Genomic DNA, 27,854 nt, shown 5'->3' with positions numbered 1-27,854 from the left:
AGTGTTTTGGGCAATTTCACTAAAATATTTGGTGTTTTAGAGTCCATAAAACCTTAGAAATGTTCTCAAAATGTTCTTAATATTTTTTCCATCCAGCTTTATGTTCTTATATAGTTTGTTCTAAAAAACCGTGTAAGATATACTCAGATAAACATCTTTTTCATATATAGTCATATAGTTAATAGATGTAATACACTAAACTAGGTTTAGTTATGCCACGTCACATTTTCCTTTGTTTCAAGCTTAAAACTCCACTCTAGCAAGGCCTAAAAAAGCATTTTCATAGTTGCTTGGATGCTTTTGACCTGTCTATAATGTAGATTATCAATATTGTTTCAGAAAATCTACAGGAGTAAATGTTATGTTGTCTGAAAATATTCTTCCCAAATCCAAAGTTAAATGAATTTCATCCTGTTTTGAATATTGGAACCTTTGGATTTTCTTTTTTGGTACTGTCTAACAGTAGTCGTTTATTAGTCAGCCCAGGTGACTCTTCAAATCGGTTCGACGATTTTTTTCCCGCTGGTCGTCGTTAAGACTTTAAGTTTTAATTCCGATTTCGGATTATTTTCGGGAAACAAGATTTCGGAATTACTTAGCGCGCGAAAATAATTTTTTCTTAGTAAGATAAAATAGGACGAGAAAAACACATAACATAAAAAGACGCGTATAATTAATAATAAGAAAAAAAGAAAAAATATTCTTTTTTGCGTCATATTCAATAGTTAATAAAAGATACTTTTGCATTGTAAATAAAGAAAAAGAGAACTAATTATAGAGAAAGTGAGTATTAAAGAAATTCTTCTATTTGGGTCTTTTACTGTTTTTTATTGTCATGACAAGACACCCGTCGAGTGTTTTTTATAATCTGATATCTCTGATATAAACTAGACAGGTTCAAGCTGTGAGTCCAATTTTGGACTCACATTTTTAACAGTTGAACAAGCGCAGGACTCGCTCACTGAATAAAAATGAGTAAATGACTGGACAATAAAAAATCGCGCTTTTTTCTGAGGCAGTTTGAAAGAACTAAAACAAGCTTTCATTGGCTAATTCATCAACTGTCATTTTGAGGAGCGAAATTCAAATTCAACAGGCAATGGTATTAATTTGTTTCACCGAATTCTGCTTTGGACGGATCCCACTATGGGGGCCACTATGCACCACTACTTTTTCGTCTGGACGTTTCAAGCAAATAGATACGCTCTTTCAAGCTTTTCAGATTTTAACAAAACTAGATCTATCATTTGTACTTCTAAGCCTTCTAAGCCTTTTGGGCTGACTTTCCAGCGCAGCTGGTTTATTCGAACTTCTATTATCATTCCAATCTTTCTATAATTCGAACTTATTCCCTCTCGGTATACTCTCTTTTTCAAATCTCTCTGTAATTCGATTAAATAAGATCCCCCGTTCGAGTTCGAATTAGTGAGAGTCAAAGTATTGTATACATAGCATAATTAAAAAAATCATTGATTTACATTTTAAATTTCATTTCAGAAAGATATAAACTTCTCAATTCTATCTGGGCGATTTGTCAGCAAATTTCGTGAGATGATCAAAAAGGTGAGAACAACTTTGACATTTGACATTTTAGAATGTCAACAGGATAACTGATTGGGAACTGATGGATGTTATCAAACGCTTTGATGTTATTCCCATCGATGAAATTCCTTTTATAGATCTATAGAATCCCCATAGAATCTCTACTCGTAATACTCGTAATACTCGTAATACATTAATTCTGGTTAATTTCAGAATACCAACAGGTCACAACAATAAAGGTATTTTCCCCGTCAACAATAATCCTTTGCCATTAGGTTAGCAGAATTTATACTTTTCATAGATAGCTTTAAAAACTAACCTTGATCATCCAGTGATCATGTCTGAACTTCCCTTTTTTTAGTGTCCTGTCTATTTTCCCAGCTATGGTATAAGATTGTTATTTCATACTTTAAATTTGTATCCCATCATAATCACATCATCTCAATGTGATGGACATTTAGAAAATTTCTAAGAAGTGAAAGAAATTTGATTTTCACACAACTAAAAAAAACATATTTCTTATAAGATAAACCGATGTGTTTCTATTCATGATATTCATGACGTAATGTTTTCTACGGAAAGACCCCGTTTTTGACAGTAGTGGCAAATTTTATACAACTTTTATATCTAGTTTGAATTTCCCACTACTGGCTAAAACCGGGGTATTTCCGTAGATAACATTACGTCATGAATATCATGAATAGGTCTATCTTTGTGTATTCTAAAACATTTCAAAAAAATTCTAAGAATTAAAATCTTAACACAACAAAAAAAAGTCAACTTTTTTTTATAAGAATAACAGTTTTGTTGGATATTTTTACCTTTGGATTTTATGTTGTAAATGTGGCTTAGTATGGAAATAGTTTTGTCAGTAGGTATAAATTTTAGTAAGATTTTTACACACGTTCAGATATCGAGTAGAAGAACGTTATTCCGAGTTTTGTGTCTATCGCAATATTTTCTTAAAATAAGAATTAAGATGAATATGTTTTTGTTTTGTGTGTAATCCAAGTCAGCAAAATCCATAGAAAAGCATGTTACTAAGCATTTATTCGTGTAGTTTCAATTTTTGATGATGTTTTACTTTTTCCCTGCACTTCCTTATTTTACATTAAAGGATATTCGCTTTTGTGATTGGTGATCACAATTTTTTAAAGTTGAATTTGACTGATGAGATGGATTCATTATATTTCGTAAGAAAGTTTCAATTTTTTTTAGTATTTATTTTCCTGGACTTTCATTTTGTTTGTGTTGAGTACCATTTACAATTTTTTGGGCCATTAAGAACGTTGTTTGTTTGTTTATGTTGTTTTAGTGCTATCAATGGAGATCTGCTTGAAACATTAAAACTATTACCAAGATAAACCAATACCAAAGTTTTAGACTTGGTATAATCAGAAAGAATACCCGCTTTTAAGAAACAATTAATTTTGTGTTGTTTTAGTTATTAATTTTAAACTACAACTGGTTGTTGGTTAGTTACAGATTAGTAATTATTGACAAAATGACATAAATAGAATCACTTTATAATGATTATCTGTCTACAAGCTTTTTTTTTATAAGAACATCCAAAACTTTTGAAGCCTCCGGATGTTCTTAACATTGAGATTTAAGTCTAAAAATGTTCTCAGCATGTTCTTATTTTGACTATTTTGTGAGTAATTTTGCCCATTTTCCTATGAAAAAAGGTGTTTTTGAGACCACAAAGCCTTAAAATGTTCTTAATTTGTTCTTAACATTTTGGCCATTGAAGCCTTCTGTTCTTATATAGTTTGTTCTCATAATAAAACGTGTACTTTCTATTAATAACCATCAAATTATATCATACAGTTACTGTTAAAGCGAGTGTGCGATTAATATCTTTCGTTGAAGTTTTTGTCTGTTGTTAGTATTAAATTTTTTTTTTAACTATTTTGTCGTCGACTTCAGGTTATTTGAGTTTATGATACTATAAGGGATCCTTCAGAATTAGTGAAAGGCATGTGAATAATTGGAACTACAATCATGGTCGAAATGTATTGACATTTTAGTGTATTTTAACGTTTTTCAGAATTTAAAGTTCGGGCGAGAATTGTTATTTTAACACTTGCACTTTTTTTCATTAAATATTTGGATTATGGAGGGGTTTGGTGGCTTCTAGGCTATATTCCAAGACTTATTGGAGCAAATTTGAGCTTTTAAATCCTGAGATCCTAGTAACTAGTTAGGAGGGCGATTTGAGATCAATAACAAAAAGGCTCTTATCATCCCGAAATCATCCGAAAAATTAGTTTATTCCTTGTTAATTTATTTGGCATAAGACAATCTCAAAATGTCCTCTTTCAATATAACCAGACGTGGCGAGGGCTATATTTGAAAATTTGTTTTAAGTAAAACGCTGGGCTATTACAGTAGAACACCTAAAATTACCCGTTACACGTTTTTTTTATAAGGAACACGTTTATAAGGAACTTGAGCTTGGAAATGGTCTGAGAATTGTTAAGGAACTGAACAGGCTGAGAATAAAAAATCAAGTTAAGAAACAGCAAGAGTTCCATTTGAACTTGAACACATTTACAACAACCTAAATAAAAAGACGGAAAATATCGCTAAAATTCCTTTCAATATGTTAAAAAAAAACAACAAAAAAATGCTAGTAAAGAAGCGACACACTTAGCAAATCCAAACTTAACATCTAAGTAACTAAGGAACTCGATAAGGAACTTTGAAGCTAAAACTCTCTGGCAAAATATAAGAAACTCCAGGCTCGGAGTCAAGTTAAGGTTCCTTATAAAAAAACCGTGTATTCCTCGTTATTAATCATGCCCTAAGATGTGTCATTTATATATGTCATTGATTAAAAGTATGTTTTGCTTTTCTTTCTTTTTTTCTCGATGTTACTTTTTTTTTGAAAATCAAAACATTCGATTTTTTCTTAATCAATCAAAACGTTCAATCATAATGACACTGTTTAGTTAAAAAAGTTTTCGGCCAAGAAAAAATTTGCTTTCACCAGGTTGATTAGAAAAAACAGGGCTACAACTAATTGATTTCCCCGCTCGTCCCTTTCCAGACAAAATGTTCTTGGGGTCATCCCCTCCCCCCAGGAAGATGGGTGGGGGGGGGGGAATCAACTTTTTCCCTGGAGGGAGAAGTGAATATTTTCACCTTGATGGGGGGGGGGACTAATGCAATTGGGGGATTTCAGGAAATTTTTAAATTTTTAATATTTCAAATAAGATGATTAAAAGTGTCTATATTTCCAGCATTTGTGCGTTCATTGCAGGAAATTGTTATTTTTGTTAAGTTACTTATTATGCAAAATATAGCGAAGTGGTTGATCACAAAAATATTCTTCCGATAGGGGAAACCCTGGAAAAAGGTTAGGTGGAGAAGATCAATTGGGGGGGTTTTAGGCCCCAGATAGGGGGACCTGAAAGCTTGGAGGACACCATGATGTTATCTGAATCCGCCGCCATACAATTATAACTGAAATAGATTTTGATCTTCTCATGTTTCTTTTTATACAGACATCGCCTAACGAAGCAGCAAACGTTATTTCCAAATCATCACAAATTGCTGTTCAACCTCACCACATGGTCTTTTTAAAAGGAATCACGCTACCTAGTAAGTGTCCTTTCCACATACCACGAATCATGCACGAATAATCAGTGAATTTTTTATATTCATGACGTAATCTTTTATACGGAAACACACGAAAAACACCGGGCGTTTGCCACCAGTTTTGAATTTCAGCAAACAAACTGCCCGGTGTTTCTCGTTTGTTTCCGTATAAACGATTACGTCATTAGTATCAAGAATTGAAAGCTGTTAAATTGGAACTTTCGTGAGTTTTGCCTTGAATGTCTGTTCTTATATAGGTGTAGAGCCTTGAAAGCTTAAGTCAGTGGAAAACAAATCCCTCGATCTTTGACTCCTGTATTGTTTAATACAAACCCTAATAACACTGTCTAAATTGGATTTTGTTTTTGATTTCTTTTTTTAGCAGAAGATCCACCTGAAGTGAAAGCGGAGCCAAACACCACAACAACCACCACGGCCACCGCTACTGCCGGAATGAAACGCCCTGCTGCCGAAGGTATATCACCACTCGTGAACTGTAGATTTGCAGACTATCTATTAATAGACAAGCTTTTGTGTTTTTTAATTACCATCATTGACTTTTTATTCCCCAATTAGGTACTAATGATCGTCTTTCATATGGACAGCATAAGACTTTAAAAGTAACAAAGAAAACGTTTTACCAAATTTGCCATTATTCTTTCTTTATTAAAGTTCCTTGTTATTAAGCACCATTATCATCAATAGCGCTCCGCAACGCTTACGTCATAATTATTACTTTTCACTTTTTTTGACATTTGTACGAGTTGCAATCCCACAATTCAATGCGGCTCAATTAAAGATACGTGCAAGTTGTTGTATATCTTTTGTCAAATGATGCAATTAACGTGCAAAAGAGATTAACGCAAAGGTTGATGGGATTGGACCTCGTACAAACACATCGAGAGTAATGATTATGTCAAAAATAAAATCTATTTTTAGATTCAGCGCGGTGCGCTATTCAAAACAGTTTGAGATTTTAAATTTTTTGGAAATTTATAATAAAACTTTCGTTACTCAGTAAAAATTACCCATTTTTCCCGTATAGAACTGCAAGCTATCACGAAGAAAATCAAAGATGAGGCGGATGCCCAATCAGCACAAAAGCCCGCCCAACTTCCCACCCCTATGCAACAAAACAGTCAGATGTTGATGTTGCAACAACAACAACAACAGCAGCAACAGAGTAATCTTCAACAACAAACACAACAACAACAACAACAGAGATTCAATATGATACAGAACAACCAACAACAAAATCAACAACAAATCCCTATGAGCCAAGTCAGTGTCTTTATAATTTGCTATTCTCTGAGTTTAGCTCCTACAGTATCTAGTTTAATATCTCTTTCTAACTTTGGTTTGGCAAACTGAATTTTCAAGCCCATTGAATATACACCTATTATCCTTTAAAGCGTGAGGAGTCTGAGTTCAATTTAACCAGGAAGAATGACGTCAAAATTCCTCAAGTCGTTACATAGACATCGTTATAGTCAAAGACTTTTAACGTCATTTCATGATAAATTCATTACCAAACTCCTTTAAAAGCTGACAACGCATTTAAGGGTTGATAAGTGTATAATGTTATTTTGTGTATAACGTGTTTCATTTGTCTACGAAACTTTAAGTGACGACATTTCAAAAGCCTTTTTGTACTCGACTTCTGTTTTGAACCAACCCTACCATACCGTCTTAACTAAATATTTGTTTTACTTTACAGCCAAACACTCAACAACAATTCCAACAACAGCAAAATCAAGTCCAACAACAACAACAAAATCCTCAACTACAACAACAGATAACTCAACAAAACATTCAACAAAATCCTCAACAACTTCTAATCAACCAACAGCAACAACAACAGCAACAAAAACCATACCAAATGCAAAATATGCCTTTCACCAATATGCAGAATCAGCAATCCGTTGCAGCATTGCTCTCGAACATGGCTAAAAATTCCCAGGTATTCTTTTACACACCTTCATTGGAAAAACGTAATTTGGTACTCTGTACCAGGGTGTATCTCACCTTTATCGCTTCGTAGTATTCTATGGCAATGAATTATAAAATAAGCCGTAGACACTGGGTTTGTGTACAATTATTCTGGTCGAGGACGAGAAATTTAATTTTTTATAGTCTTTAACTCCGGAAAATTCTTTCTTTTTTAAGTCCATTCGCTTTAAGTGTGCACTCTTTTATGCAACCATGTGGAAACCATGTCGGTGTAATTAGAGTAATTTCCTTGAGAGTGGTTTCAACATGATAGTAAAACAGAGTGTACAATTGCTTTGAGTGTGCACTCTTTTGTGCAACCATGTGGAAACCATGTCGGTGTGATTAGAGTAATTTCCTTGAGAGTGATTTCAACATGGCAATTAGAAAAAGTGCACATTTAAAGCGAATTGACTTTAGGACTCTCGTCGGTGTCCTCTTCTTTTAATAGCGAGTCAATGTATTTGTGTGTTTTTCTACAACGGAGACGGTTAGCTTCTGGTTTGACTAGATCCTGATTGACTTAGGACGACGGTAAAAAAACACTTTTACCATCATCGGTTTTGTGGGTCAAAACTGTGGGTTATTCCAAATCGCTCAGTCAATCAGCCATTCTCAAAAGTCCAAATACATAAACTCGCTCATAATTTAGTTCAGGGTCTGATTTCACATCCGTCGTAAAGGATCGATTATTGAGCTTGAACCCACAACCCAACAATTAACCCTTAATAATCGAAATCTTATAAAAATAAATACATATGTCGGATAATGCATTTTTAAAAACATGAATAAACCGAGAAGGTTAGCTCCTTCATACAAAATGTTTAAAAAGATTTTCATTCTCAGCGAAGTATATAAAGAAGCTTATCCGTCTCAAAATTCTGCGTGATTCACCAAAATTCACCAAAATCTTAAAAAATTGTTCTCATTTGCTGCGTAAAATCCAATTTCCATCTCAGACCAAAAACCTTGCTTTCGCCACTGTATATGTTTTGAATATCTTATTAGACATTAGTCTAAATAAAAGACATCTATGGATATACTTCATGTAAAGAAACTATAAGAAACTCTTTTCGCTAGATGATGAGCAAAAGCCTAACTTATCTCTTATTTTTCCTCAACACAACATAGTCAAACAATCTGAATCAACAACGGATTTCCAGGCTTTTTCCGCTCTCTGGAAAGATTCCGGACGGGACCTATATCTTTTTCTTTCACAACATAGTCGAACAACCTGAATCAACAACAGAAGCAACAGATGGCACAACAAGTTTCGACAGCACAACAAATGAACATGTTACAAAAGCAACGCATGATGTTGGCAGCTGGTCAATTGCCTTTGCAAAATCTCTTACAACAACAAAAGGTATGTCCCATGCAATGAAGTAAAAGCCCGAAGGGCTGTAGTCGAATCTTTAACCTTTCTCAGGCAAGAAAAAGTGAAGCCTTAAAATATACGCCACATTTTTTATTACGGCTTGTACTTGGGGAACCGTGGTGAACCGTGGTGAACCGTGGTGCAGTGGTAGGGCATTCGTCTACGGTTCGCAAGGTTGTTGGTTCAACCCCCAGCCAGGTCATACCAAAGATTCTTAAAATGGTACTTGATGCCTTCTATGCTTGATGCTCAGCAATTAAGAGAAGGATCAAGGGTAAGCGGAGAAATCCAGGGAGAAAGAGTGGCGCCCTCCCCTACCTTTGGGTAGATAGCATCGAAAGAGGAGCCTTCGGGTCGCCTCCGGCTGCGGTCGTAGTCTTACTTGCTACTTATACTTCGCAGGGTACGCTCCTTAAGATGCTAAAAATGCATCAAACCATCATCGAGACCCTATAACAGATTTTGACCATCTTCCATTCCTTTTTGGTCAGATGCAACAACTCCCAGGAGGTGCTCAGCAGAACCCACAACAACAGATGCAACAACAACAGAACACTCAACAAAACGTTCAACAGAATGCTCAACAAGTTGCATCCAACCAGCAACAACAATTAAACAACCAGCAACAGGTTAGATACGAAGTTAATTTTTTTTTGACAGAGTGTTAAAAGTTCTTCTCTCTCAAGGCCGTCCGTTACCTTTTGATTACGTCATAAAAATGTAGCGCACGCTTGAAAAGTTGAACACATTATTACATTTCAACCATGGCGTTCTAAATATCTTAAAGTTATTTAACTTTAGCACGCCATGATTTCAACTTTTTTCAACTGTTACGTCAGATCGCGCCAATGGAATTGCTTCATTTTTCTTTTGACCAATAGCGTGGAAGCTTTGCTCGAAAAAGTGCGATCGCAGCGCACGCAAGTGGAGACCGGCCTTCAGACGGATTTCTGTCTCAGCGAAATATAAAAAGAGGATTTTACTTTTATATTTCAACAATATGTGTCAATTTGCTGTGCACAATCTTGTCTCATACGAAAAACTACTACCACTGTTGATCATATGACATACGTGTTTATCTATAGTACAGTCTAATCTGAACGAGTAACTATTTTAATTACCCTGCTAACAATAAAAGTTGGAGCTCAGAATAACATGAAGATTAGTTTACATAGCGAAAAAATTTCACTGAAATTTTACAAACAGTGAGTTTGCGAGTTTGCTATCTGAATTTCTTCAGGTTTTCACAATGCTTGGTGCCAATGAACGATCATGATCTAACAGGTCAAAAGTTCTGAAAGAAGACTTTACTAAAACTCAATTTTCATTCAATTCACTCAGGTACAGCAACAAAACCAGCAACAACGACCACAACAAGGTCAACAACCAAATCAACAACAACTGACAACACAGCAACAACAACAACAAAGGAAAACGATCTGGACCGGTCAACTACAGTGGCAGGAAACGGTATGATTCAAGAGGAGATCATTTTTCATCGTTTTGTTACGCCAAGGAAATTAATTTATCCATAAGTATTTTAGTAGGATTCACGACTCTGAATTCATGATATGCACCATTGCAATGTCTTCCATGGACCCAACAAGTGTTTGGTTAAAAATGACATATTAGCGAGATTATGTATCTGGAATTCTCTACGGCTACGGCTAAAGCGGCGAGGGAAATGGCGAATAAGGCAAGTAATGGCGGGTGAAAGCAAGTTCGATATTTGACGTACGGCATTATGTCGACTTTGCTTATACGGTGTTTTGGTGTATTTCCCGTACAGAGCAAAGTAGACATCGACATGTCGCCTTTGGTGACGACCCGCATGGACAGGCCCGCAACCGTAGCCGTAGAATATCTCCGATTCATAGTCTCGCTATTGACTGACTTTACGTCACTTACCACCAATCAGCTGATGGGGTCGTGATGTAAGGAAGTTGATAAAAATTGACCGTCAGTCGAACATGTTTTTTTTTTCTATCTACGATTTTGTGTTTCCGGGGGTTTTGTTGTTTGGAATTGATTAAGTAACAGTTAGGTAGGGTCAGGGTTGCTAGTAACGACTTGTCACTGTGCCGGGCGCATACTCGGCGCCTTGGGCCCCGCAGGGTTGCTAGTAACGGCTCGAATTTCGAAGTATTTAAAAATTTTGTTTTCTGCATCACCCACCGTGATGTAATGTTAGAAGACATTGCAATGGTGCATATTATGAATACACAACCATATAAATTTGTTTCTAAAGTTAGACGTATTTGACGTAATTTTGCGAGGGGGTCCGCTTCTACAACCTTTGCAAAAAGTTTTATAGTTTAAAGACTGACGTTATAAGAAAAATTGCACAGGCGAAAAATGGAAAAAAATCAAACATTCTCAAGAAGCGCAAGAAGAAGCGGCCCTCTACTAATGTGCATGGAAATTTTGGTATCGTACTAAAATTTAAGGTGTTGCATTGATTATGATTTCTTTTTCAGACTGGCGAGCCGGGTAAAAGCATCTCACGGAAATTAAATTGCCACATTACGATGCAAATCAACGAAGTACTGTAAGTGCCTACAAACTTGAGTCTTTCACAATTTTGAAATGACCATGATAATTTTGATGTGTTTTTCCTAAGTTGAGCAATAACTGCTGAACCACTATTAAATTTAAATCTTGGTGGTTTTCCAATTTTTACACATTCTTTTCATTTCATACAGTAAAGCAGATGTGTGGCCTAAAACCTTACAGATGCAACTCATTCCTCAAGCTTATCTTGTGAGTATTTTCTTTATCATATGCAGTGTCTTAACCCTATTTTTATCAGGGGGGGGGGTGTTTTCCACAAGGCTGGCACTATTTTGCTAATAGCTCACTGAAATTTTTTTTAACACGCTGAAAGTTTTTGACTTTTAATATAATCCTATTAGCAGCATGTATACCAAATTTTACAATTATACACCGACCAGATCAGGTGTTATGACTTTTTTGTGCAGGCGTATCATAAAATCCAGCTAAAACCCTGTAAAATCCCAAAAGCTTAAATGTAGCATAACTTTTGATCTAGGCATCCAACTGACTTCAAATTTTGACAGGTTTTAGGTATCAATAATAAATTTTAAAAAATATTTGAAAAATTTTCAAAAACTGCTGACGTCATCAAAAATGACGTCATTGTTTTTTGAAAAAATTTACTCATTTTCTGCATGGATTTTAAACGTTAATTTTATAAGTATGTTAAAAACCTGCAAATATGTTAAAGATATTCTTTTTGGCTTTTAGAAATTCAAAACAGAATTGAAAAATCTCCATTCGTTCAACTTTAATTGCTATTTTATTGAATAGTACTTTTTCATTGGTCAGCGATAAGTGTGAAAGTTTATGATGACGTCATCACCTTTATGATGACGTCATGAACCCAAATTTTTTCTATGAACTCCTTTTATGGTAGAGAACATTTCTGCCAAATTTCAAGTGCATATCTTTTCTAGATCAAAAGTTATGCAAGGCTGGTGGAAAACACCCCCCCACCCTTGAGAATACAAAATCCGAAGAAGCCTGATAATAATAGGGTTAACCACCTGGTCATCCCTAAGTCCTGTATTTGTTTGATTTTATTTTAAACCAACAACAGAGAAAAACTAAATGTCAATGTCACTATGCCCGCTTTCGGATTCGTACAGGAAATCTTATTTATTCGAATTTTTCTTTAACATGCTTCATAACGCGAAACTTTCTGTGATTTTTTCTCTTTGACTGGATTGAGAATTTGTGTTGGAAATAGAGAGAAATAGGTCTTTCATGCGGCTAATTCAGAAAAGGTAAAGAAGAAGGAAAATATGATTGAAAACGAGAGTGTATCTCACGTTTATCGCTTTGTAGTACAACTCCTATGCGCATTGTCTGTTTGATAAAAAGTTTCCGTACGGAGACCTCTGCGACGAAGTATGATTTATAAATAGCAACACTTCTCTCATCGTCTCCCCTCTCCCATAAACACTCCATCCCAGCGGTCGGATTGAAATATCTCAAATGAGAAAAGACAATGACAACAGACCCTCTACTGCAATGAATTTTGAAATAAGCCTTAGATACTGGGTTTGTTTACAGGCAAGCTAGACTGCTAATTCAGAAAAAAGAGAGAAAAAGGAAAAAATGATAGAAGGGACTAATGGTAAACAATACTATACTTTCTTTTCCTTCCATAGAACACTCTCCACGAATATTTGAAACAGTCAAAGACGGTGATATTTCATTTTCACAATAGTGATAGTGAAGTGCTTGCCGCCATGTATCGAGTTATGAATGGAAACGCCAATACCGCCACGGGTGGCACGGGCGGACAGAAATTCGTAAGTTACTTAAGCTCTATTTCAACTCCATTGTCAGTGAATTTCACACTTGAGCTTATCCTCGAACTCATCATGGAAAGAGATGTTTAACATGTAACCTTTGTACTATATAAGGAAATTCACTTCTAAGGTTCCTGACCTAGAAATCAAAGCTATTTTATTTCATGTAAAAGGCTAGATAGAAAGAGTGCTTTTCGTTAATAGCTTCACTTCTAGTTAATAGCTTCACCTTTGTGGGAGCAATTCTTCAGCTGCCTTAAATGCTTTATTTGAATTATTCGGAGCAGGTACATAGTTATTACGAACACTTTCGTAAATGATATTTCTCCCAATTTTAGGCCGGTTGCATAATTATACCAAGCTCGAACACAGGAGTCGGTCAAGTTCGCGTCTTGCTGTTGATCTTCAGTCAGAAGAAACAAACTTTTATCGGAGTCATCCCTGAAAACCAACAAAAATTCGTGAACGAACTCAAAGTAAGACATATCATCATAACTCCGAAAGCTTTACTAACCCGGGTTTTCACGGTTTTTCTGACTGAAATGAAAATTTATGGTATTTAGCTTTGAGCACTTAAAGGTTTTATTTTTTGATAAGTGTTCCCGTTTCATATCAGACACATATTTCATATCAGGACAGTGTCTCCCTATTGTTTAGATGAGATGGAGTTTTTATAAGATACTATATAATTGGTCATTTGATGAAATAAAAATGACGCGTTCTTTAGAAAAAGTAAGAAAATTGTTTTATTTATTACTGGTTAACGACCAACCAAATCAAATAAGAGCTTGTAAAAACTCCATCTCGTCCCCTATTGTTGTATCATGCTGATATGTTATAGTTATCGGACAGTTGCGGGTAGAATATGACAAATATTTTACGAGTTCCGAGATTTTCCGTACAAGGCTCGAAAAATATACGGAAAATCCAGAACGAGTATCACTCTTATTTAAAAAAACAAAAACTTTAAGATATTCTTTTTTATGCCTGTCATACTGACAAAAGAGAAAGTTGCTTTTATTTTGCTTTAAAAAATGATGTCCTTCAATAGTGCACTAGGGTTTAGGGTGTATTCCTTCCCTTTAAAATGAAATACACTCGACTCTCTCTAATTCGATTTTTCAAGGTCCTTAAATTCTACTTCCAATTAGAGATCGATTCGAATTACAGAGAGTCGTTTAAACCACTCTCTATCTGAAGGGAATTGGTTCTATCTGAATTGGAATTTTAGTTCGGATTACAGAAAGATTCGAAGATTTGAATAATAGAGGTTCGAATTCGAGAGAGACTTAACTTGTGGCACGTCTGTTTGGTCTATTGCGGCTATTGATTATCATTCGGGCTTATCTCTATTTTAATACTTTTCAAATTAAATACAAGATTTTATTTAACCATGAGTGAAGAAATTTTTGAAATGATTCTCTCCACCAGGTCATTCTTTCGAAAGACAAGAACGAAACGGTCAACAAACAACAACAACAAGCTCAACAACAAGCCCAACAACAGAATCAACAAACACAACCCTTCATGGTAATTGCCCCTCGTAATCTATTTTGATGCAGGGTGAATTCATCCAAGTGTAGGAGGCAAAATGGGGAAATCTCTCAGGGATTCTAACCGTAATTTGATCGACAAGGGTATACCGAAGAGGTTGGCCTAGAAAATAATCCCGCTTTCGCGCCTTTTTTCACGCGGGGAAAAACGTTTGAATTTTCCTTTTCGAACATTCGAATGTTTAATTTCGAACGGTCGAACTTTCGAATTTTGAAAATTCGAAAGTTGAATTATTCTTTCATTGATCTTTGCTTTGTTCATGGTTTTTGTGGCGTGGCGTGGAGAGACAGAAGAGCAGAATTTATGTCAGATTTTATTTTTTGAGATGGATTTGTTTTATTTCTGGTGTGCAACTTTTGTGAATTTCATGGCCAGTTGTTTCCTTCTGATGGTAGAAGCAGATTTTTTTGATTGCTGTGCTAAGGGTTGTACGTTTTTTTTGTATGGTTGGGCTAGAAGATTTCTCACTATTTTCGATTATAACTTTTGCTTTTGGGGTACTGTACTTTACACCTACAAGCTTTTTTATAAATGGTATAAAAATCAGTGAAGTGTGAGACTAATTACTCTTAATTTGATCTTAGAACTGAATATGAGCCTCGTGTTTTTATGAAATTGTGTATTTGTGGTTCAGAGGTTTTAAGATTTTTTTAAATTTTGTAATATTTTTGGAATAGTGTGCGAGATTTTTTCGAGTAATTTACCCTCTTGTGCTTTCAGTCAGTCAGGATTTGATTTTAACTGTCAACTTTGTGCCCACTTTGTGCCTACTCTAACAATTAGAATAGGCAAGGCAGAAAGTCTGCAGTCTAAACTAGTGACATTCAAAATCATCGAATAATGAAACGTATCGAATATATAGGAGAGTTGCATCGATCAGATATAAGATATCGATTTTATCAATCAGATATTATTGATTAAAAGTCGATAGGGTCGAGGTATCGATTATATGAATATTATCTATTATTAACACTGTAATCGTTATTATCGATTAAAAATCTATGGTGATATTTTAATTGAGTGCTAAAAAATTGCGAGTATCGATTAGCTATCGATTATCGTTTTTAATCGATATTTAATCAATCGATTAATTATCGATTAGCTATCGATTATATCGATTAGTAATGTCTGGTAATTAATTCGCCTCTGTACGCATGTTACCGAGTTTATGTCTGTTTATGTATGTGTGTTTTTCTGCGATGGAGACGGTAAGGTTCCAATTTGTCTAAATCCTGACTGGCTGAGACGACGACGGTAAATCAGCATTTTTACCGTCCTTCATGTTGTGGGTCAGAACTTTTTGGTTATTCCAAATCGCTTCAGTCACTCTACCGTCCTCAAAAGTGCTAATACATAAACTCGCTATTGCCAAAACTGTAACTCACTTATACTTCTCCTCATAGAACCAAATCCGTCAACAACGCCCCATGAACCCTGGCATGTTGAACCAAGTCGCCACCAATCCCGTCAACATGAACGTTGCTCAGCAACAACAAATGAATCCAAACACTTCGGCTTTCATACAAAGACCTACTATGCAAACACAGGTTTTTTTGAAATCTTTATTGTTTACGTTGTATTTTATTTTTCGTCAAACGGGAAATTTTGTTCAATAATTAAGGTGTGAAAGTTTATTTTTTAGAGGGTTTTCTAGAGAAAAAAATGATTCAATAAAAAATCACTGAAGGCAAATAATCCCTACTGGTGCTGATGTTAAAAAGAGTTTTAATTAAGACTTAGAGCCCTCCTGAGAGCCAGGTTATTACTGTGTGAAAAATACTGAAGCTTTGCCCAATTTATCAATCCACTGTGCGATTTTTTTCTTTATTTTTTAAGAAATTAATCATAACCAATATTTCCATTTACCTTTTCAGATTCCGCAGAACACGCAAGGACAAACGCCACAATTACGTAATCTACTACAGCAACAACAACAGCAAAAACAAATGCAAGCCATGTCACAGGTAGCTTTTAGAATTTCTTCGATTTTCAGTTTCTAAAATCATTGGTGGGCTCCAAAATTTAGAGATTGTGTGCATGTAGTGGAGGTTTTCACTCGAAAAAAAGGTGTGGCTGGCTGAGATTCGAAAGTTAAAAACTCCAATAGCGCCCCAGTAAAGAGTGAGATAGTTCGAGGAAATCTGGTACTACCTAAGGTTTTTTTCTCAGAAATAACCAGACTAAAGACTACAAAGTATTGTTCCACCTCTAGGTACCGATCGTAGTCTCTTCCAACTTACTAACATCACAACAACAGCAACAAACTTTAGCCAAAGTTCAAATGAACAACCTTCGTCAACAACAATTGAGACTTCAACTACAGCAGCAACAACAGCAACCTCAAATGCAGCAAGGGGTATGTTTATTTCTTTTTTAGATTCTAAATCAATTCTAGATCCAAGACATTACATTTTCTAATCCTAAAAAATTAAGCTTATCGAATAGTAAAACGTTAAATACGAGAGCGTGAACTATAGTTCGAACTTCTATGTGATACAAGGGCCTTTCAGGTCACATGCTGGTACCTTTCAAGTCTAACAGTACTCGCTATGGATTGTTTACTTCTTTAATTCGAAGAGATTTTTTTATCCTTCTTTGAATATCGAATTAGAGAGAGTCAACTGTAATACATTTTCTACAGCCAGATCACATTATGTGTACACACAGAAATTCAATGTCGTTTTGATTGTCTAATAGATTTTTTTTGCTGCACCTGGCTGCACCCAACTTTTGAGAAACTAGCCTGTACGCACATGAATCATCTTCTCCAGATGCTAGCTACAATACAGTTGACGTTCTCTTATTCGATTTTCAAGGGAATTGATAGCGTATCGAATAGTAGAGCGTCATTGAGAGTTTCTTGTTGCCGGTGTTAAGGGCAGAAACTTTCGCGTTTTTTTGCGTTTTGCATTTTTTCGCGAAAGTTTCTGCCAGGTAAGAAATTAAACAAGAAATTCGCGAAAGTTAATTTCGTGAAAAATGAATATTTCCCAAAAATCGCGAAAGTTTTTTCCAAGTTTTAAAAGCCGAGGAGAGTCGATATTATCGATATTATCGCAGTGACTAGGATTCGGAATGAGAGGAAGAAGTGCATATCACTCTTTCGATTGTAGAAAAAAATGAGATTTGAAATAATCTTTTATTCACTACCCCTAGCCACTCGCGAAAGTTATTGCTCCTAAAATTGAACATTCACAAAAAACCGCCAAAGTTTCTTCCGTAAATTTTCTTCAAAAAGTAAAAATCGCGAAACTTAAATCAGCGAAACTTTGCGACTTTTTGGTCTCGCAAAAGTTTCTGCCCGCGAAAGTTTCTGCCCTTAAAGTATTATCGAATAATGGAGCGTATTAAACAGTAAAACTTCAGATTCGAGAGCGGTTAACTGTAGATACGATACGATAAGAGCCTTTTAGTTTAAAAAGTTTGTTAACTTCTTTCATTCGAAGAGAATTTTTGGTCTTCCCTTAAAGATGGAATTAAAGAGAGTCAACTCCAATACATAATTAAGCCTACCAATGCATGAGGATTATAATCACAAAGGCTTTTTTGAAAAAGTTTGAGTTGGTTGTGAGTTTATAGAATAGACTACAAAATGCTTCACTTCAACATTTACTTTGTACTTTTAGCTTCAACAGCAGCAAAACCCAGTTCAACAGAATCAAGTCCAACAACAACAAAACCCGCAACAACAAATGCAACAAAATCAAACTGGTCAACAGAACCCACAACAACAACAAGGACTCAATGAGATTTTTAACGATTTTAACAAATGGGTGCAGTGAGAGTGAAAATTGGAGAAAGAGAGGTATTATACTGGTTTTTTTATACATGGTGTATTTGTTTTTCTTGGTTTCTTATGTAGATAATTGCTTTGCCTTGCTTTGCTTTGATGGTTTATTGGTTTATTTTATGTTGGCATTGTTTTTACATTTGAAATCCTTGCATAAAGCAAAGGTTTTGCTTTTAAATGGAAATTGAATCAAATGGCATTGTTTTTTTTTGGATGGCTTTGTTTTTGATTACTCTGGAAGACCATGTAAAAACTGTTCAATAAATTGAATCATTTTCAAAACAATGGTACTAAAAAAACAATCCAAAACTGATTTCCCAAAGATGAAAGATACAATTAGATACAATTTAAGAGTCTATCGAACTTTGTATGGTGGAATGTTTGCTGTCCGGTTTTGGACCCTGGAATTAGTTATGCTGAGATGTAACAAGTTGTAAACTATTCCCCTAAATTAAGCATTTTATGAATGAACACTTACATCACAATCAACCTTAATGGTCTGAAGAAAGAAAGACTTTTATAAATATCAATGAATAGAATTGATAATTTTTTTTTACCAACCAACCAATCAAAATAGACAATTGTATAAATTATTGTAAAATAAATATATCAACAATATGTACAGTCTGATGAAAAATTAAAACAAAAAAGATTAAAAATCTTAATACAATATAAAAACAACATTTGTTTTATTTACCAGCTTGGCCTGTGTATCTTCTCAATTCCCCTTTTTGCACAAAAGTGTAACATTTTTCCAGTGCTTTTATTTTACATAAATGAGTGGTTAAAAAAATCCTTCTCTCAGGATAACTTATGGTATGGAAACGCTTAAATACAGGATTTGTGCCTTGTTTGACTTTTTGGCAACATCTCCCAAGACGCATTCTTCTACCCTTCCCTTTTATAAAATTCCTTCTTTGCTCATACTTACTCAGTCACAATCAAATTTCCCTCGTATTTCTCTCAACCATTCACTTGTCCTACTTTGGCAAACTTTCTTTTCAGAGCCTTTTTCACTTTCTTTGATATCATTACTTTGTTCATCCTCACTGGAGGTTGTAACATACCCATCACCAGGACATTGTTTCTCATGTTGAGCATGCCAGTGTTGTAGTTGACATGTTTCATTGCAGTAGAAAACCAAGTGACAGGTGTTACACCAGTAATGGTAACCAAACGTGCCGCAGTTGGCGCATGCCTATAAGAAGAAATTTTTGTTTGTTTATAATATAAGCCATTGTCTTGGGGCAACTCTTGACCAGAGAAACATACAAAAATTCATTTCGTTGATTACTACGTACAACACTGTTTGCTTTTTTAGCCTTTAAACTATTCACGAGCATCGAATGCCTACCTACCCATCCCCTTTTTATCCTAATTTTCCCTCAATATGCTGTTTTTTTAAAGGCCAAGAATACAACCTTTATGTTTATAACAGCTTAGGCTTAGGACCATTAAGATCTCCCCCCCCCCAAAAAAAAAAAGTTTAAAAATTAGATCCTATTTAAATATATTCAAATTAAAAGAAAGAGACTTTGATTTATTCCCATTATATTCCATTAAAGCCTAAAAATAGTCTGTGAATCCCACATTTCCAAGAATCCAAAGTGCCTAATGCCTAATGCTAATAAAAGCCCCAAAATCCAAAAGTGACAAATTATACCCGAAACGGTCGCCACGCTTCAACATTGTCGTCCCTGGGGCCATAACCAACTTCTTCCGCGTCAACATTAGTGTCCAGTCCTATGTGCGATTCTTCATCATTAGTGTCCAGTCCTGTGTGCAATTCTCGTATCCATTTTTTCAACCTGTCAAGCTTTTCACTATCTTCTAGATCCTCCGATAGGCTTTTATTTGCTTCAGCTGAATAAAGGTGAAGAGTATAATACATTAAAGTTAGTTATCAGCAGTTTTTCCTTATCAGCGGTATCATTACGCACGGAGCGAGCGTTAGCGAGCGGAGTGCGACTCTTTTGGCAAACGCATGCGCGTAAGCAAAATTTACAAAATTTCAATGATATGCGGGCACTAAAAATGGAAATTCACCTTTTTTTTCGTCTAGCCGCTATTCCAACATGTTTAGCCTCTGGAATGTTTCAGCTTTGAAAATTAGCGTTTTTAAGAAGAAGTCGTTGCAGTGTCAATCTTTCGCAAATTTAAAAACCCACTTTCCCTTGGAAAAAATTGACGTTTCTTGGTTTTTTGGGACCCTTGGGGCATAAGGTACCTGTTGACCGCAAAAATTTCAAAATTCGCGAATTGACCGTTGACAACATTAGGGGTAAAGGGACCCTCTGACGTCACGGGTTTGGGAAAAACTTCAAAATGTGATATCTCAAGTTTGAAGAGGAGTTGGGAGGTCGTTGACCCCTCATTTTATCGGGAATTTTATGGGGAATGAGATGGTAAGGTTTATAAGGCTTGAGTAGGACTTCCAAATTTGGCTGAATTTTTAGCCATTTTCAGTTGATGACGTCATCAAAATAGAAAACATGCGATATCTCGAGTTTGAAGAAGAGTTGAGAGGTCGTTGACCCCTCATTAGATCGATAACTTTATGGGGAATGAGATGGTAAGGTTTATAAGGCTTGAGTAGGACTTTAAAATTTGGCTGAATTTTTAGCCATTTTTAGCTGATGACGTCATCAAAACAAAAAAATGCGATAACTCGAGATTGGAAAGGAATTGGGAGGTCGTTGACCCCTCATTCTATCGGGAATTTTATGGGGAATAAGATGGTATTGGAAAGGAGTTTGGAAATGGCTAACCCCTCTTTGGATCGGGAAATTTATCGAGAATGCAACGAGAGAGGGGTGTTATGAGGCATTAGGACGACTTTGAATAAAAATTGGTTAACATTTGGGTAAGCAGCGTGAGAAAATCAAAACAAAACAATCGAAAAGAACTGAACTCTCGGAATAAATAATGGATTGGGTCCCTTTACCCCTAATGTTATCAACGGTCAAGGCTCGCCTCGCTCGTAAAATATTTCTCGTATTGCACTCAAAGTCATGCAATAACTATTACTTATTGAGTCTTCATTGGATTGGTAATCATCGATAGAATCTATCTATCGGATCAATTAGAAATCGATTTCAAGTTCATGATCCGTTTTAAGTTGTAATTTTTAGATTTATGGAATTTTGGATTTTTCGGAATTTCTTTGGTGTTTGGGATATTCGGAAAAAGAGTACGATGTTCTTTTTAGCAGCGGATTGATAGCCTTCACCTCTTCTTACATAACTAGTGTGGGCTTGAGGCGTCTATAGAATCCTTTCGCTTTGCGAACACGAGACTCGTTCTCCGTGCGTAACCCCTTTTACGATTGATATAATATTTATGCTTTATAGACTATTTTAGCCCACAATAAGTGTACTTGCGAGTTTCGATTCTTCAGTTCTCATTAGCCTCTGTTCCTGTTTCGATGGAAACCAGGCTTCTTCCTCGTTAAATTTTAATGACGATCGTTATAGATAAGCTATTCTATAAGAACATAGGAATTTAATGAAATTGATGTCAGTTTATAGTGGAAATAAAGCTATGTATTTGGTTGATTTTGTTAAGCTGGATAGACTCGTACACTTTAGGCTATCTCGAATATTAGATTGTATTTATTTCCCAGTTTTCTAGAGTATTCAGTGAGTACTATCTACATAAATAAATAAGGAATATCCCAAGAATATTTGGTTTATACAGGTTAATTTCTTATAAAAGAATCTAATTCAATCAACGAGGCTATAGCTCGAAAATTAAATGGCATATTTGTTTTTGTTTTGTTAGAGAAGGAAAAATGCATTCAATCAAATCTTTCTAAAGCTTGAAGTTGCTAATGAGCAGATATATAAAGCAACGGCTATTAAGCTCGAATAGAAATTCTTTAGATATCATAAATAAGAATTCTTTATCATGATTATTTGAGTATTTGCACAAAGAAAGAAATATAAAGTTTAGAACTGCTGTTATATCCATGTTTTTATTAATCAGCTAACCTAGACATTAAATAATTTCATATGTGAGTGAAAATCTTCACATCTAATTTTGTTTGTTATTCGATTTTTTGGTTAATATGAGATTGAGTTTGTTATGGCAGAGAAGTTTCAGTTCATGTCGTTGGATATGGATGTTTTTACTGGCTGTTTACATACAAGAGGTACTGTTTTTCAAATTTTTTAATCAGACTTTATTCTGGCTAAACGTGGCAAAGTGGTATGGAAGATAAAAATGATTCATTTACTTTGAATAAAGGTTTACTACTTTTTAACCAACAAAATGCATAGGTTGAACTTTCAATTTTGCCAAAAATTGTCATATTTGATTTCATGTTTGATTGAGTCTGTGATTGAGTTCAATCGATGATATCTTTGACACATTACAGTACCCAACAAGTGTACAATTCTATAAATTTTCCCATCTTTCATAACAACCTCTTCAAACAACAGATCTTGGCGTCGTCACCGAAAAATGGTACAACAGAAAGCTCGTCTGACCACGAAGATGAAGATAACCATGGACGTGTTTCAATTACTTTCACCAACGATCAAATTTACATTGTGATTGGAATCGTCCTTACATTGTACCTAATTGGATATTTCCTTATTGTGAGTTGAACTTTGCTATCTCATGATTTTTATTACACAAAAATAACATAGTTTCTACCCCCCCCCCACATTTAGGAGGGGGGTCTTGCATTTTGATGACCCATACACCGAGGGAGGGGTGCTGTTGAAAGTTTAAATTCCCTAAGGGGATTGCCAGTTAAGGAAAATGAAATTATGTACAAAGATTTCAAAATTTTAAGCAATTTTAAAGGGATGGACTGAAATTTCTTTAGAATGTCCTAAGGGGGGGGGGGTCTGAATTTTCAAATGTTTTTCCTAAGGGGGTTACCACATAAGGGGGTTCTTCCTTCCAAAGGAAGTTTTTCTCTAAAAAAGGACTCGATCTAGCACTCAAACAAAGCTAAAAATAGGAACACCCAGTCCATGTTCTCCTGGCTGTGAACCGATGTTCTAAAGTTGGGTTTTCAAGTACACGACCTTTTATTTCTTAAATTACATTGTTAGTGCTAAACGACTATCCTGAAATTCGCAGGAAATACGTTTTACTTTAGGAATCTAAGAATCAGAGTGCCATATTTTAAAAGCTTCCTTCAAGGTACACCTCTATCTGCTCTTGATGGACGCCAACTCTTTATTTAATTTTTTTTTCTAGCTTTTTGCAGCGGGTGGTTTCGATCTAATTGACGAAGATCAAGTCAAATTTCGTGTGACCGCTCAGACAGCACGGAAACCAGGCGAACGACATGTCACCAAATTAAAAGAGAAAACTGTCAAGAAAAACAACTGAGCTGGGAAGGACGTTTTAATATGAATGGTCGGACGTTCCCGGTTGAAAGAATCAAACTCCTCAAAATCCCCAATGACTACAGAACAGCAAAAGTATTTGGATTTTGGCAACTTTCGAACATTGTGAAACAGACACAAAGACTTTTTTTGGAAGCATAATTTCAGAGTATCTGACAATGAACAGTATATTTTTGAAAAGACAATTTTGAAGTATTCAAGGAACTGGAAATGATTTTAGTTGTAACTGTAAATGAACTATTGTGGTATCTTGGATTTCTAGAATCCATTGACAACATTCTGCTTGCTTCTATTGTTATATTTAGCATTGGAAAATATGGTTAGCCAAAATTATAGGTTTAGTTGACAAATTGTATCCCGTACGTAGTCAACGGTGTTTCTCAAACTATTAACAAAACTCTACAGAAATTAATTTTAGAAAGGCAGGGCAGCGTCCGTTGGTGGTCAAAAATGGCACTTTTTCTAGTTTTTTTCCGCTAACAAGGCTGTTATTACCAACATTTTAGTGATTTCAGGAGGAGCAGCGTCTAATGATCAGACGCTAAAAGGACATGAAAATGGCCTGAAGGAATTGGTTTGCCTTGTTTTTATCAACCTTTCATGAGCACGAACACTTCAAACATTTGAAATTTCTCAACAAAAATACGTACCACATTCTTGCATTATATCTGACGTTATTTTGGCCTCCTTCATCAATAACTGTCTCAATTCTTTCAATCCTTCCATGTTCTTTCTCACCTCTTCCGACTTTTCATCGTGGCACGATCGAGGAGATTCGTTTTCGCTTTCTTCATCATCGGACGAGCTGTCGTCGAACATAAAAACCCGACGACGTTGGTTTAGTCGGCGTCGGCGACGTATTTGTTTCTTCGTTTCTGGTTTTTGATCATTTAAAGCAAGATTTAGTTCTGAAGTGATGTTTGATGCTAGAATAGGTGGTTGTTGCTCAATTTGAACTGTTGTCGAGGCTCTCTCTTCAATTTCTTCGCGCTTAATATCCTGCGTTGATTCTTGAGTGATAGATGATGAAGCAGTTGGTAAAATCTTCTCATTCTTTTCAGCTTTCTTCATGATCCTTCTTTTTGTTAGTTTTTTGATTGGCCTTTCGTTTGCTCTCACTTTATCATTTGGCTCATCACGAACCCTATTTCTCAGAAAGTCGGCAAACTCTTTTGTATAGGGACCATCAGAATCACTATCGAAATCTGATGAGGTCGAACGGTGAGATTGTGTTGTTTCACAATTGAAATCATGTGCCGGAAACGGATGGTTTATTGCTTCTGCCAAAGAAACTTCATCCGTTTTTGCCGTCGTAGTTAGATTATTTCGGCTTTGATCAGCATTGTTAGATTTTTCACTGTAACTAAGAGAATGGTTCTCTTCTATTTGCCATGAACCTGAGGGAAATGTTTCTTTTAGAAAGTTTGATGGTGCCTGCTGTTCCACTTGCAGAGTGACTTTAGATTCTAATCGACGTTTTGCTTTCAAAATCCTTTTCTTCTCTTGGGATTTATTTGTCGAGGGCTCTTCAATTGTCGATTCTTCGATTACTTGTGAATCAATGAATGGTTTGAGTTGTTTCAAGTTGATTTTCATTTTCAACGGGTCCTCCTCTTTTTGTCGCTTCTCAAGTTTCTTTCTCTCTATTTCGTTTTTGTCCAACATTAGTTTTTGTTCTAGGGTTGCAATGCGGTCCAACTCTTGTTGCTTTTTCCGACTAAAGTAAGAAAGAAAAGATTTGACTACAGTTTAGCGTCAGGAGAAGAGATCTTCCAGAAGCAAAGAAACTATGTGAGAGTCAATCAAACGTCGAACCGAGCATAAAGATATGGTTTAAATTTTCCCTTATAAGAGTCTGACAGCTTAAAAATGAAGATTTTGACCTAAGATACCTTTTCTTAGCATCTTTTGAAGAACATTTTTCTTGATGCTTTTCCGTTGAGCAGCCGGCTTCTGCTGCTGATTTCGAGACGTTGATTTTTTTGGCAACACACTCGTCTCTTTTTGAAAGATTTGGTCTCTCGTCATTTGTTGCTACTATTAATGAAGTTGTGTATGGATCTATATTCGTGTTTGTGTCGTTGTTGACGGTTGCATGACAGGTCATCTCATGAATTCGTGATGCGTCGTTTGTTAGAATCGCTAAAGCTGCACATAGATAGAAACGGAAAATCTTGAAAGTATATTACTATCAGTTCTTCATCATTCACGAAAGCTTGTTTGATGGTCGAGTTAAAAAGTTATTTAGGAAATGTTAACCAGTGCTTTAAGGCTGGTCTCCACTTGTGTGCGCTGCGATCGCACCTTTTGGCTTCAATCCTTTTTGCTTGGAACAAAGATTACGTCATAAAAAATGTAGCGCGCGCTTGAAAGAAAGTTTTTTCTACCGTTACGTCGGATCGCGCCAATGGAATTGCTTCATTTTTCTTTTGACCAATAGCGTGGAAGCATTGATCGAAAAACTGCGATGGAAACGCGCACAAGTGGAGACCGGCCTTTACTTGTCACCAAAGTATATGATAATTTAATTGGCTTTCAAATAGAAGCATCATATAACGCAGTCCATATTTTATGTGGAAAACCCAGTTACAAATCGCCTCGAGGTATTTAGATTAGACATCATCCTATCGATTAGACCTTATTTAGGCGGTCGGCTTTGTGCCTTCCTTTCCCTGTTGTTTGAAACAAAAGTTGGACCCTGTTAGACAAAATCTGGTCCCTGACAGATGCAAAAATTTAATTTTTTTTCCTAAAATCAACTATGAAAATTGGTGGAAATGAAGAGAAGCTGACTCTTTCAAAATCTAGTGAATTTTCGATTCTTGGAAAATTAACCCAGGTCAGCTGCAAGTCTATGCAGTTTAGTGGCACCGTCTGGGATCCTTTCCTCTGTTTGATACAAGGCAAAAAAATCGACCGAGGAGTTTTAAACCAACGACAACCATCTAACTGAACAAAACAATGAAGTGTTGGTAGTTGGAGCCAATGATAATATATGCTTACTCCGCTTTTAGCTTCACTTCATAAGTTTAGTGCACATACCTTGAACGGTGGCCGAGTCAGCATAAAATCGTTGCCTGTTTGAAAGTCTTTCTCTCGGATGAATCAATCTAAAAGTTCATTTAGAAAATAGTCAAAATAGTATTACAGTATATAGTTATAGCTCAAGATTTCAAAGTGAGAATGGTAAAAGTGAAAATATGCGATGGGTTTTAAAAATATCTTTATTTAGAAGATGATCAGAAGATTTTGAGGGGTTGACTAACCTTGTTGAACTTTTATTTGAATTTTTTTTCCTTAGTCAGCTTTACTAACCTTGGAGTAGCTTGTTCTTTCTGTGTCGAAGTGATTTGAGAGCATGTTTGATGTTGAACAGCCTTTCCAATATTTCCCGTCGGAAGTTGTGATTGCTGTGCTACGGCATTTTGCGTTAATTCGTAATTTTTTTCAATAGTTATGTCATCTATGAGAAATTTCCAATCATTCTGTTAGCTAGTTTAGGTTCTTTAGATTAGAATAGACGATGCTATCGTCCGTTTTAGAGAGTCAGTAATTACTGCGGGAAAATATATAAGCGCATAGTCAGGGCGGTTTACGGGAAAAAAGTGGCTGTAGAGTTTGGAACAAACGAAAACACTGTAAACACCTCCGCCACTGCTTACTCCGCCCGAATTTATCACGCCTCCTAAACTATTCTCTTTTTTAGTGATCTTGTGTAGACGATTATAACGGACTATATACTTTGAGTGCACAAAAAGCTTCGTTCTCTGATTCCATCATTAGACATATCTTGGAACATTTTCAATGAAGACAAATATTTCTATTCTTACCAGTGTTCTTAACATGCGAAGCCTCTCCATCTTTTTCCACCCGAGATCTTGGGTGTACGATTCCAGGTAGCGTGTTTTCTTCTTTCAACGCAGTAGGTGTAATGTTGAATCTGATTTTTCAGTATTAAAGAAAAAACGGCTAGATTAAATATTTCCATTGATAATGCTACCGGAGTCGGAGATATTTTACAAGACTAATGACTAACTTTTAGAAATTTAATACCGATTATGAAAATGAAGTTACCACTCTGAGTGAGAAGTGCCATCATCATAGTACCACTTTTCTTAAGTCTGATCCAGAGATTTTAAATTACCGAGATTTGGAAACTATCTACTGGGTGTACTTTCAGGTGCCTAATAAACGGGCGGTCTAAGTACCCTCCAAAAATATTGTAACTAGAACCACGCTGATACCCCTTAAAACCTACAAAAAAGAATGGTACTAGGGTGGGGCGTCAAATGTCAAAGTCA

At 35.7% G+C, this 27,854-nt stretch overlaps 2 protein-coding genes across 5 annotated transcripts in view; one reads left to right on the top strand and one right to left on the bottom strand.

The window, feature by feature from the left end:
* LOC136812415 (mediator of RNA polymerase II transcription subunit 25-like) overlaps positions 1–27,854 on the top strand; it is a 45,025-nt gene that overhangs the window by 12,438 nt on the left and 4,733 nt on the right. Inside the window, exons 7-25 of one of the 4 annotated variants that reach the window (XR_010847348.1) lie at positions 1,498–1,563; positions 5,052–5,148; positions 5,528–5,620; positions 6,191–6,426; positions 6,863–7,105; positions 8,360–8,500; positions 9,004–9,141; positions 9,854–9,982; positions 10,990–11,060; positions 11,215–11,272; positions 12,703–12,846; positions 13,185–13,322; positions 14,278–14,376; positions 15,804–15,947; positions 16,275–16,364; positions 16,613–16,756; positions 18,027–18,205; positions 22,630–22,788; positions 23,402–23,971. Coding sequence is in view for 3 of the 4 variants with exons in the window: in XM_067068909.1 (XP_066925010.1) it covers positions 1,498–1,563; positions 5,052–5,148; positions 5,528–5,620; positions 6,191–6,426; positions 6,863–7,105; positions 8,360–8,500; positions 9,004–9,141; positions 9,854–9,982; positions 10,990–11,060; positions 11,215–11,272; positions 12,703–12,846; positions 13,185–13,322; positions 14,278–14,376; positions 15,804–15,947; positions 16,275–16,364; positions 16,613–16,756; positions 18,027–18,182 (2,187 nt within the window). In the remaining variant the exon portion in view is untranslated. Of the gene's footprint in view, positions 1–1,497; positions 1,564–2,596; positions 2,736–5,051; positions 5,149–5,527; positions 5,621–6,190; positions 6,427–6,862; positions 7,106–8,359; positions 8,501–9,003; positions 9,142–9,853; positions 9,983–10,989; positions 11,061–11,214; positions 11,273–12,702; positions 12,847–13,184; positions 13,323–14,277; positions 14,377–15,803; positions 15,948–16,274; positions 16,365–16,612; positions 16,757–18,026; positions 18,874–22,629; positions 22,789–23,401; positions 23,972–27,854 lie in introns of those variants that run through there. The other 3 variants (XM_067068909.1, XM_067068910.1, XM_067068911.1) reach the window with 3 other exon arrangements.
* The window catches only part of LOC136812359 (caldesmon-like), a 12,676-nt gene continuing 3,732 nt past the window's right edge, over positions 18,911–27,854 (bottom strand). Inside the window, exons 3-9 of the mRNA XM_067068855.1 lie at positions 27,384–27,493; positions 26,869–27,016; positions 26,596–26,663; positions 25,446–25,701; positions 24,204–25,270; positions 19,854–20,053; positions 18,911–19,388 (exon numbers count right to left, since the gene is read on the bottom strand). Of these exons, the coding sequence (XP_066924956.1) occupies positions 19,122–19,388; positions 19,854–20,053; positions 24,204–25,270; positions 25,446–25,701; positions 26,596–26,663; positions 26,869–27,016; positions 27,384–27,493 (2,116 nt within the window). The 3' untranslated portion in view covers positions 18,911–19,121. The remainder of the gene's footprint in view (positions 19,389–19,853; positions 20,054–24,203; positions 25,271–25,445; positions 25,702–26,595; positions 26,664–26,868; positions 27,017–27,383; positions 27,494–27,854) is intronic.

Source organism: Clytia hemisphaerica, unplaced genomic scaffold, assembly GCF_902728285.1.
Source record: "Clytia hemisphaerica strain Z4C2 unplaced genomic scaffold, Clytia hemisphaerica genome assembly, whole genome shotgun sequence".
Taxonomy (NCBI): domain Eukaryota; kingdom Metazoa; phylum Cnidaria; class Hydrozoa; order Leptothecata; family Clytiidae; genus Clytia; species Clytia hemisphaerica.
The sequence above is the reverse complement of the archived record's forward strand: the minus strand, read 5'-3'. Positions and strand labels throughout refer to the sequence as shown.